Source organism: Malaclemys terrapin, chromosome 4, assembly GCF_027887155.1.
Source record: "Malaclemys terrapin pileata isolate rMalTer1 chromosome 4, rMalTer1.hap1, whole genome shotgun sequence".
Taxonomy (NCBI): domain Eukaryota; kingdom Metazoa; phylum Chordata; order Testudines; family Emydidae; genus Malaclemys; species Malaclemys terrapin.
In genome coordinates this window covers 37,838,422-37,850,590 of record NC_071508.1, presented here as the reverse complement: position 1 = coordinate 37,850,590, position 12,169 = coordinate 37,838,422, and the positions used below count along the sequence as shown (strand labels likewise).

The window sequence follows — 12,169 nt, the reverse complement described above, 5'->3', positions numbered from 1 at the left end:
AGAATGTTTTCCTATGAGGGGTTCCCTCCAATTTGGTATTCATTCCTTTTCCTGGCTAAAATAGCCTATGGTGTTGACTTTTGAAATCTGCTGCAAAATCTGTCTATCTAGGAAGGTGTATGGGTGTGAGTATTTATTTGGTGGGAGAGGTTAAGATTTTACAGGAGCTGAAATGGAGGTGGTGTGATTTGCCTTCTTTTCTCTGTTGCTTTGCAACTGCTGTTGGGTTTTTGTTTCTTGCCTTAGTTGGATTGCATTTTTAATTCTCTTTCCATAGCCCCTAGAGCCTGGGCTTGGTGATCTTTTCATGTTTATATGCCAAATTAAAAAAAAAAAAAAAAAAATCATAAACCTAAGTTAAAATGTTAACTTCAAGCGTTTATTTCATTTCCTTTTAAACAACGAAAAAATGTGATTTTTCATTGACATGAAAGGAAGGAATTCACCAGTTTACAAAGAAATACATTCAATGGAAATGCACAACTAACAGAGCATCTGTAGCCAGTCTGTGTTGTGAACCAGACAGGGATACTATATCTGTAGATAGGTTTCAGAGTGGTAGCCATGTTAGTCTGTATCAGCAAAAAGAACGAGGAGTCCTTGTGGGACCTTAGAGACTAACAAATTTATGACAAGTTTCATTGAGCATAAGCTTTCGTGGGCTACAGCCCACTTCATCGGATGCATAAGTATTTCTGGAGTGGGCAAATAAATGGTGGGGAAGTGTTCTTTAAAACTTGCCATCTCTCTCCCCCACCCCCAAATGACCACAATACTTTCCTGGAGTTTACTGTGGAAATTTGCATTTCAACCACCAACACCACTGACCCCTAGTAACAGAGATAAAGTATGACTGTAACAGCGTAAACTTGTATCTCCCATTATTAGTAGTATTACAGAAGCCCCTACAGCAGGGGTAGGCAAACTATGGCCTGTGGGCCAGATTCAGCCCAAGAGCTGTTTTAAGCCGGCCCACAAGCCGCACCATGCAGCTTGGCCCCGCTCCAGCCAGGGCACTGGGTTGGGGGCCGGACCACGTGGCTCAGCCCCGCCCCGGCACTCCAGCCGGGGCGCAGGGTCAAGGGCTGCACCACACCGCTCCTGAAAGCCGCGGCATGGCCCCACTCCAGCTCCTACACACTCCAATGGCCCCCTCCGGCGCTCCAATGGGAGCTGCAGGGGCAGTCTCTGTGGACAGGGCAGCGTGCAGAGCTGCCTGGCTATGACTCTGTGTAGGAGCCGGAGAGGGGACATGTCGCTGCTTCCGGGAGCTGCTTGAGGTAAGCGCCGCTCAGAGCCTGCACCCCTGAGCCTCTCCGCATGCCCCAACACCCTGCCCAAGCCCTGATCCCCCTCCTTCTCTCCAAACCCCTCAATTGCAGCCCGGAGCACCCTCCTGTACCCCAAATCTCTCATCCACAGCCCCACCCCAGAGCCCGCACCCAACCCCAATTTTGTGAACATTTATGGCCCGCCATACAATTTCTATTCCCCAATGTGGCCCTTGGGCCAAAAAGTTTGCCCACCCCTGCTGTACAGGATCTCAGCCCATTGTGCTAGGTGCTGTACAAACACAAAGTAGAAGATGGTCTTTGCTGCCCCACCACCCCAAAATAGTTTACAGTCTAAACAGACAAGATGGACAGATGTGGGTGGAGGAAAGCGAGTGACTTATTTAAAGTCACAGCGGTTCAGCGATAGAACAAGGATTAGAAGAACCCAGGTCCCTGACTCCCAGACTAGTGCTCTATCTACTAGACCACACTGCCTTTCAGTTCACAAACCTATCCAAACTTCAGCTTTAAAAAAGTCACTTAAAAGTGTAGCGTAAGTCATTCAACTTTTACCCCCCCACACACCCCGCCAAACTTATAACTAAAGGATGTTAATAGCTTGCTTGCTTGAATTTACAAAATACAGGCAGGAAATTCAGAGTAACTGATGGAGTTTAAACCTGGCATTTACATTGTTTTCCCCCAAAGTGGCTTTCATATGGCTAGAAGATATAGGACACTGACTGAAAAGTCTAAGCCCAGCTGATCTACAACGAACATTTCTGCAGGCGGGTGGTGACATGAGCCAAAAATCCTTTGGGTACGATTCCCAGAAGCACTGAGCCCCCCGCAACTCCAACTGGAGTCAGTGGAAGCTCAACACCTCCACCTATGAGAACTCTTGTGTTTATTGCCTCCAGTCCAGCAATCTCCAGTCCACTGTCCTTTGCAAAGGCCGATTTTAGAAGTCAGGACTACCTGCCTACCCCCTTACAGAGCCCGTTTCTTTTCCTGTTTCGAACGGCAATGGGAAGCATCTGATCGGCAACATTTCAGGCGTGGGGGAAGTGATCTATTCACGCCCGCAGCGCACGTGTCTGCAGGGAAGCCCATAACACACCTGCTGGGCTGGGCTGGGGCTTTGGCGGGAAGGTGTTGTGTAAAACACGAAGGGTGGGGTTACAAAGTGCACCCACTTGGCAAACCTGACAGCACCAGGGGTGGGGAAATCTCTGCTGGGGCGCAAGGGGGAGCCTGACTGCCCAGAGCCCCCGGAGGCGCTGATCTAAAGCCCGTGTCCGGCATCTCGGTCTATGCAGCCTCGTAGGCAGGGCGCTCGCGGCTGGACACAGTCAGCCCGGGGTGGACACGGACAGCCTGAGCCGTTCCCCCGCCTGCTTCTCGCTTCCGCCGTCCGGCAAAGCCGGGAGGAAGCGGGGAAGTTGCCTGGGGAGGCGGCTGGGGCTGCCCTGCAGGGCGGGGGGTCAGAGGCCCCCGGGCGCACGACGGGCAGGATCCCTACCTGTTTTGCCCACGGCGCCCTGTCCCAGCACCACCAGCCGCAGGGTCCGGGCTTGGCTCAGGCTCACGGAGCGCCGCAGGGGCCGCGAGAAGCTCATGCTGCCGCCTGCCGCCGCGGAAGGGACTCAGGGCGCTGCCCGCTCCATGCTCCACGGCCGCCGCGCTCCGGCTCCGGCTTGCTCCAATCTGGCTCCCGGGCACCCACAGTCTGCAGCAGGGGAGAAGAGAGCTCCGCCCAGGAGGGACGGGCCGGCCGCCAGCGCCCCCGACTCCTCCCGGGCTCCCAGCCCGTCAGCGCCAGAGCAGAGCTAGTGCCGCTCCCCAATCCCCAGGGGTCGGGATCTCCCCTCTTCCCAGCCGCTCCCCAATTCCCAGGGGGTGGGACCTCCCCTCTCCTCCGCCGGTCCCCAATCCCTAGGGGCCAGGATCTCCCCTCTCCCCCATCGGTCGGGATCTCCACTCTCCCTAGCCACTCCCCAATCCCCAGGGGGCCGTGATCTCCCCTTGTGACAGGTTTGGGTCAGAGACACCCCCTTGGGACTGCTGCCTGGTGTGCTGAGACTTAACTCTGAGCCAGTTTTCCCTAGCAGCTTGGGACTTCAGAACCATGCCTTATTGAACCAGACATGCCAGTCTGCTCCAACACAGACCCAGGGTCTGACCCACCTTCCCCAAAGCTGCAGAATTAACTGAAAACAGTTTAAGGAGTGCTCCTGTCTCTAGTATCCAGACACCCAGTTCCCAATGGGATCCAAACCCCAAATAAATCCCTCCCAAGGCAGGAAGCTTTTGTATCTCAGAGTCCCAACCCCTCTTTCTAAATGGAAAAGCACCAGGTTAAAGATGGTTTCCAGTACCAGGTGAGATGGTCACATGTCCTGTGAGACCCCCAAGCCATCTTTCTTCCTGGCCTGACTCACAGGAAGGCTTGCAAGTAAAACAGAGCCATCTACAGTCAATTATCCTAGTTGATGGGAGCCATCAAGATTCTAAACCACCATTAATGGCCCACAATTTGCATAATTACAATAGGACCTCAGAGTTATATTCCTAGTTTCAGATACAAGAATGATACATTCATACAAATAGGATGAACACACTCAGTAGATTATAAGCTTTGTAATGATACCTTATAAGAGACCTTTTGCATTAAGCATATTCCAGTTACATTATATTCACACTCATTAGCATATTTTCATAACATCATATGGAGTGTAATGTCACACCCCTCTCCTCAGCTGCTCCCCAATCCCCAGGAGGCCGGGATCTCCCTAGCTCCCCAGCCACTCCCCAATCCCCAGGGGGCCAGGATCTCCCCTCTCCCCAGCCGTTCCCCTGTCGCTAGGGGGCCAGGATCTCCCCTTCCCCCAGCCTCTCCTCAGCTGCTCCCCAATCCCCAGGAGGCCGGGATCTCCCCTCTCCCCAATCCCCAGGGAACTGGGATCTCTCCTCTCCCCAACCACTCCCCAATCCCCAGGGGGCCAGGAACTCCCCTCTCCCCAGCCGCTCCCCTGTTGCCAGGGGGCCAGGATCTCCCCTTCCCCCAACCTCTCTCCTCAGGGAGCAGGATTTCCCCCTCCCCAGGGGTCTGGGATCTCCCCTTTCCTCATTGCAGAATCGCTGCCTTTTCCTTGTCTCTGGGGTAGTTGCCTGTCTCCCTCCCCCATTCCCACAAAGGACACAGGGGCTGATGAGACACCCCTCCTAGCCTGGGACATACTCAAACCTCATGCATCAGGACAAAGCTGGTTACCAAATGGGTCAGGAAAAAAAAAAAAGACTCCATTGCACAATGAAGTAAATCATCTTTTTATATTATATATATAATATCTGACGAAGTGGGCATTCACCCACGAAAGCTTATGCTCCAATACATCTGTTAGTCTTAAAGGTGCCACAGGACTCTCTGTTGCTTTTTATATTTTTAATTCTTGCTCTGCAGCATATAGCATTTGTTGCTATCAGAAAGGATACTGGGCTAACGGGACCTATAGCAGTAATTTCCACATTCCCAACATCAACAGAACATGGGTATTGGAACTAGCAATAAGCCTGCATTCAGGTTTGCACCAAGAGGCCTGGTAGCTTACACGACCTCAGTCGGGTGGGTGAGCGTGCATATTCTGACTTGTACTGCTGGAACCTTGGTTTGAATCCAGCTTGATGTTCTGGGTCACTAACCTCAGCTGTTTCTGTTAGGCAATACTCTGCTTCACATAATGAGGCACCATTTGTTGCAAATGCCCATCACTGCTCAAAGGAGGACGCACAATTTAGGAAGCATGAACATGGAGATGTCATTTGTGTCCCCTACACCAAATAACACCATCCAGTATAAGACTGAGCTCATTAAGGTGACACCGTACAGAACATTTGTTTATTCAACTGTCTCGATCAGTTGTATCACAGTAGTGCCTAGATGCTCCAGCCAAGATCAAGGGTCACATGGGTACAAACACAGAGAGACAGTCCCTGCTCCCAAGAGCTTATAGTCTAAATAGTCAAGACAGAGGGTGGGAGGCAAAGTGACTTGCCCAAGCACACACAGGAGCTCAGTGGCAAAGCTAGGACTAGATGCCAGATCTTCTGAACCACAGAGTCTAGTTCCTTACCTACTAGACAAAACCACTTCTCCTCTTGCCTACTCTTGTTACAAATGCAGATCTTCAATTTCCAGCTCTTCTTCTATAGGCACCAAGATCACAGCTCTTCACAAGGTGAATTTTTCACAGTAAGAGTACTCATCAAAGGAGGGTGCAGCCCAAGAGGGAAATGGATCGGGTGAGGCAGTGTGTGCCTCCTGTGGTACTGTAAAATGACACAATAGATCAAGGTTTATGGGGAGGTTTGCCTAGAACCCTTTTTGTTTGATGCTGGAAGTTGGGCCAGCCAATCCAAAAGATCCCTTCTAGCCCCCAAAATCTGTAAATCTACTGACCCTTCAGAAGTAAGTGGATGGCTGTATCTCTGTGTACAGGAAGACTGATCTGAGAAGAATGGCATTATGGTTAAGGCACTGGGTTGAGAGACAGGCAATCTGTATTCTGTTCCTGGCTGTGCCACAGAATTCTTTTGTGACTTTGGGCAAGTCACTTAATCTCTCTCAGCTTCAGTTTTCCATCTGTAAAACTGAGATAATTCTACTTTCTTTGCCTCAACTATTTAGACCATAAGATCTTCAAGGCAGGGCCCGTCTCTCACTTCATGTGTGTACCATGCCTAGCACAATATGACCCTGATATCAGTTGGGACATCTAGGTGCAACTCCAATACAAATAATAATGTAGACAGAGGAACAGGGAGAGAATGAGCATACCAGGCAGAGAGACCATGACAGCATGAGGTTTACAAATGAAGCTAACAAGTTTTCATAATTCTACACAATGATCTTTTTTTAATATGATCTTTGTTTTGCCATGTAAGGTTATGAAGCACAGCTTCATGGATTATGTTTACAGAGGACAGGCTGCTTTATTTTTCCCTTATCAAACTTGGTACATTGACTATAATTCTCTCTCAATTCTGCCCTTTCTTCCTCCTTTGCAAATATGCCAGAAAGTATTAAATAACTGTACACATTTTGCTTATCCCCGCAGACTGGAGCGAGGAACAGAAAGCCAATGTTTAGTGAAATACATCTTCTACCCCGACATCAGGGAATGTGCTTTGCGCACACACATTGACAAAACAATGTTCAGTGCTGGATTAGCATTTGGAGAGATGTTTTCATTTGTGACATTAAAAGTCTGTATCGTTTGTGAGAGGCAGTATGGCCTAGAGGTTAAAGTGGATGACTGGAAGTCAAGAGTCCTGAATTAATGTGACTTTGGGCAAGTCCCATAAACACTCTGGGCTTCAGTTTCCCCATCTGTTAAATGGCTTAATTAATAGTTCCATATCTTGCCAAGTTCCTTGGGTGGAAGGTGTTATATATGTGCTAAGAAGTCCCTTGTATTATGTCAGATGTGTGCATTTCTTCAGTGGATTAACAGTCTATCATTAGTCATGTTCTTAATAAACAACTGTGCCTTACATTGAAAGGCAGCAATTTGCATCCTAAAAGTGGTGCAACAAACTTTACAAATATTGAAATCAGTTTTCCCCACTGCTGAAAAACAACCACCTCTGGGGTAAGTCTTGGGAGCTGTTTGACAGTGCAAAGTCCACCTCTTCCCTTCTGTGCACTACTAGCTCATAGAAAGTCGGTCATAGAATCAGAGAATATTAGGGTTGGAAGAGACCTCAGGAGGTCATCTAGGCCAGTACCCTGCTCAAAGCAGGACCAACCCCAACTAAATCATCCCAGCCAGGGCTTTGTCATTTCATTAATAGAAAATGATATGCACAAATCCTATTATCTCAAATGGAGGTTTGCAAACATGTCAATCCAAACACATACAGATTTAGATAAAACAAGTTTGTTAACTACAGAAAGATAGATTTTAAGTGATTACAGTAATGAGGCATAAAAGTCAGGATTGGTTACAAAGAAATAAAAGGTAAAATGCAAACTAACACCTACCTTAACAAGCTAAGTGAACTTGATGCAAAAAGGTTTTTCTCACCACATGCTCACAGAAGTCTGGCTGGATTTTTCACACAAGACCACTCCCCCAGTTCAATAACACTGCTTTTGTCTTTCGAATGTTGTTGATGCAGTGAACAGAGCTGAGGGGAGAGAGGTGATTAGGTGATTTGTGGCCTCTGGTCCTCATTTTTATATCTTTTCCGTCTCTTTGAGAATTATCTCCAGCTGGGGTTCAAGTGACAGTCGGTCTGTTTACATGGGAACCTCCAGCTAAAATGTAAATTTCTCGCTCACACCCTTCTTCCTGTCAAAGAATGACCACTTAACAAGGCCATGGTCCATCTGATTTTGTTGACACCTGGCTGAGGCATCAGTTTGCCTTTATCCCTGAGGAACTTGTTTGGGCTGCTTCCCCAGATTTGCAATATGTCTTAGTAACATCATGCAGTAGAATCTTATAACTTTACATGCAATGTTGCCACACATATTTTACCAGGACAGTAATGACCAGTGAATCATAAGTTTTCATATGATACCTCACAAGGCATACTTTGTACAAAATTTATCCTAGTTTTGTAAAAATGGTGAATGTAACAGTACAGTCTGTCACAGAGACCCTCCCACACCCCCGAGGAAAATCTAATCAGCCCAGCCCTTCTTTGCCTAGGAGATGATAAGATCCTAGCTTGAGTAGTCATGGCTGCAGGCCACTTTATAACATGCCTGTTATCTAAAGAGGAGCTAATTTAAAAGCACTTAGTACGTTACTTTGGTTTGAGAGGGATGGAGGGGTTTTGAACCAACTTAACCTGGCACTGTCCATACGCTACTGTGCCCCTTGCTTCTGCATGCCCTTTCCTCAGCTTTTCCTGTAGTGACTAGAGGCATGCTGGCTTCAGGCCTTCTGGGCATAGTCACAGTGTGGGAGGACAGAGCAGCTCCTTCTTCATTTCTCCATGGGGAGTCTGGCTTTGGCTGGGCAATGTGCTAGGGGAAGGAAAACATGAGCACATGACAGTAGGATAGGGAAGGAGTTTTGCAAACATCAGGAAAATAAAGAGAGGTCCATTCTAGGTGCTCATCTGTTGGTCTTGTCAGCCATCAGAGCAGCCTGCTGGGGTGACTGCAAATTTGCCAGTGAGGCCTCTATGTGGTGATGGGATTTAATGGAACTTTTCTCCCACAGATTTCATGTCACCTGTTCTATGGGCAAGGTGGCTGCTGCACAAGTCCAAGGTGCTCTTAAATCTCATAGGCTGAAGGCATAAATGGTGCATTGACCTTAAGCTGAAATTCAGAGGGACAGTACAAGAGGCTGTAGCAGAAAATGTATTATGCCCCCAGAGCTGCTAAGCATCCTCTCAGCAGCTCATCCACATATATTGTCTCCATTGCCATAAGGGGCTCGGGACAGGGTGGCCTTGCTTCTTTTTGATGTCCCAAGGTATTTGTGTGAAGAACTGGGGGGGGGGGGGGGGGGGGAGGGAAGGGAACAATGTTGGTCTGATGTAGGGACTTTTCTGCACCTCTGGCATTTATATATTGGCAGAATTTCATGAGACAATCAGTCTGTAGCCAATCAAGAGAGCCTGGTCAACCTGCCTCTCTCACTAAAATGCAGGTCAAGGATGCAGGAGAATGACTGCTAAGAACCTAAGGGCGGAACCTACGGGTGAAGCACACGCAGTAGCTGTGCTGTCCATATCTAAGCCACCACTTTGTAAAGCTCTCAGAGCATAAAAAACAAATAGAAACCCCAATTCTCTTGCCCTTGCTCCAATTGAAAAAGTGAGAGGCAACCTTTCTGCTGGGAGGGAGAAGGAAGATCCTGTTGTACCAAATTTGTGTAATATACCTGCTGTGTAATAACAGTGTTATGTGGAGGCACTCTAAGACTCCCATTGATTGCAGTGGGCTTTGGATCAGCCCCCAGAAGAACTAATTATGAGCATTAATTGCTTTTCACTGCAAGGCACAGAACTGTAGTGCCTCTAACCCAGGTGTGGAGAGTCAGCTTTGTCAGAAAGGAGGAGAGATGGGAAGCTGAGCTACATGGTAGTTGCTGTCCCTCCTGCAGGCTCCTCCTCCTCTGCCTTCACATTCCTGCCTTATTTCACCTACTTCAAATAAAAGCCTGGCTCAGACTTGTACACATTTGTTTTCTTCCTCCTTGAGGAAAGTCAGTAGGCCTGGGAGAGCATTTTATCATGTTCTATTATACTCATACTCAGCTTCAACCCCATTAAGTGCTGGCCCTGGGAGTCACGGGATTAATATTTGTCACTCCAGAGCCTTCTGCTCGGACATGGTCCAGAATGCACCCGACAGGAGAAGGCTGCACTATTCCATTTGCACAGGAATTGCCAGGGCAGAGCAGAGCACTGGGCCACCCAGTCCAGTATCCTGTCTCCGAGGGTGGCCAGCACTGCTGCTTCGGCGCAAGGTGCAAGAAACTCAGATGTGGCCAACTATGGAATAAGAAGTTTCCTTCTGACCATTCACACCCCATGCAGAGGTTGGCGTATGCCCTGAAGTAGAAGGGTTTATATCCCTGACAACCCATTCAGAAATATCACTGACAAACCACCATACATGGCTCTCTTTTCTCAGCCGGGCTCCAGTCCACCTGCTGCACGTGATGCCTAGAGGTGGCTGTGTAAGGATAAGGCCTTTGTCTGCAGCCATATTGGAAGGCCTAAAGCCTAAGGTCTTCGTCTGCAACCAGATTTAAAGAGGAGCCAAGCAGCAGCCATTAGCTGTGAAGCAGGAAGTTACAGCCTCACATTCCATCTAAATTACATTAAAACAATGTAATATCAGGCTGTTAAGAAGGAGACCCCGAGCTAACTGCCCCCACTATCACCAGATAAAGAATCAGATCTTAAGATGGTTAAAGAAAACTTAGCTTGATAGCATTCTGTCTGTCAAGAAATCACTTATCAATAGTTGTGGTTGAGAAATCCTCATTTCTTTCATTATGGTCCCCACTTCCCTATTGTTTATCTATATGGTCTCTATCTGGTTCTTTAATTGTTTCTGTCTGCTGTATAATTAATTTTGCTAGGTGTAAGTTAATTAGGGTAGTGGGATATAATTGGTTAGAGAATTATGTTACACTACATTAGGACTGGTTAGATAGATTTCAGTAAAATGATTGGTTAAGGTACAGCTAAGCAGGACTCATGTTTCCCTATATAAAGGAGACCAGCTGGGAAGAGAAGAATAATAATAAGAAAAAACCTGGAAGAAGAAGAATTCATCCCCAAGACTCAGCCTAAGACCAGAGCTGTTAAGAATCCTCTGCACGACGGTGACGTGCAGCAACTAGGACCCAGACGAGACCAACCGTGCCTGGCCAACAGGGAAAGTCCGCCTGCGTGATCAGGATTGGTGAGCATGGCATTGTATGCTTAATGTGTATTCTGCTTGGTAATTGTTAATAAATAGAGGTTACGGATATTACTGTGTAAGGCTCTTTCACTGGTAAAAGTTCCTACACACCTGCAGCAGTAGTATAGACCCTGAGCCCTATGAATTGGGTACGGCTGGCCCTAAGCCCTACGAATTGGGTAAGGGCAGGTGCTTTTCGTCTGGAGCCCTATGGACTGGGAAAAGGTGGGTGTTCTAATGGGTGCAGGTAACAGCTGCATATGCTATATCCAGAGGCAGCAAACCTGCTGCATGCTACATACCTACTTGCCTAGGTTGGCACCTGCTGTATATAACACAGAGTGTAAAGGGAGTAACAGAAGTGTTGTCAGTTAATACTAACTGAGGGTGAAATTCACTCTCTTGTAGAGGGCCCTTACAAGGTTCTAAACACAACTAATGCCCTTAAAATAAGGCTTAACTGATGCACTTTGCACTAGGGTGAATTTCACCCTAAAGGCAATATGGGTTTTTGGAAAGGGCACTGGTCTCAGGAGACAGGGGTTTTGACTAGACATGGCTCTGCCACTGACCTACTGTATGATCATGGGCAAATCGCTTTCCCTTTCTATGCTCTTTCACCTCCTACCCTTTGTCTGTCTTGTGTATTTAGATTTTAAGCTCTTGTGATGCTGTATGATTGAGATATGATCATGTATAGCATTAATATTGCCACTGCTGGACACCTGCAATAGAACTTGTACGAAGTATATCATGTAAGGTGGCCGTGGAAAAGTTATGATTTGCTGAGTATGATTATCCTGTTTATATGCATGTATAATTTTTGTATCTGAAGTTATGAACATTGACTATGTTCTGGCATCCTACATATATGCTGCATTCCTGAACAACTCCCCCCAGGTAAAATCTACACTGAAACAAGACAGCTTTGTGTTGATGGCCCATCAAAGGCAATTAACTCTCACAATGGCCCATAGAAGAAATTCATCCGGCCCAGCAAGCCTTCCTGTGGACGCCCCAGCCAGAATATGGGTAATGGCTGTGCTTGGGAGTCATCAAAGCATGAATGGGCATGTGACTTGTTCATGTGACCCTGGACTCCATCTTGTGCCTGTAATTTTCCACAAACAAAGATGGCGAGCTTTGTTTGGGACAGTAAAATTCCATCCACATGGGAGAGGATATAAAAGATCCTGGCTAGAAAAATCTCCCTTTTGTCTTCATTTCCTGCTTTATTTCTCTGGACTGGATTTCTAACAAGGAAGCTCTAAACAAGGACTGATGACCCCAAAGCTGTTTGGGTAATTTCCAGAGAGACTTTTTGCAAACTAGCAATTTATTCCATCACGGCTACAAACCTGATACAATAACTTTGCAATGATGATATATATCTGATTTCCTTAATCTTTTTAATTCTTTCCTCTTATAAATAAACATTTAGATAGTAGATACTAAA

The 12,169-nt window shown here is 47.3% G+C and overlaps 1 protein-coding gene and 1 long non-coding RNA gene across 2 annotated transcripts in view; one reads left to right on the top strand and one right to left on the bottom strand.

Annotated features, from left to right (window-relative positions):
• The window catches only part of LOC128836488 (ras-related and estrogen-regulated growth inhibitor-like), a 23,056-nt gene extending 19,927 nt beyond the window's left edge, over positions 1-3,129 (bottom strand). The window contains exon 1 of the mRNA XM_054026813.1: positions 2,797-3,129. Within this exon, the coding sequence (XP_053882788.1) occupies positions 2,797-2,893 (97 nt within the window). The 5' untranslated portion in view covers positions 2,894-3,129. The remainder of the gene's footprint in view (positions 1-2,796) is intronic.
• On the top strand, positions 1,222-12,169 carry LOC128836489 (uncharacterized). The gene is made up of 3 exons (XR_008444784.1): positions 1,222-1,280; positions 10,524-10,713; positions 11,614-12,169. It is a non-coding gene; the product is annotated as an uncharacterized LOC128836489 (long non-coding RNA).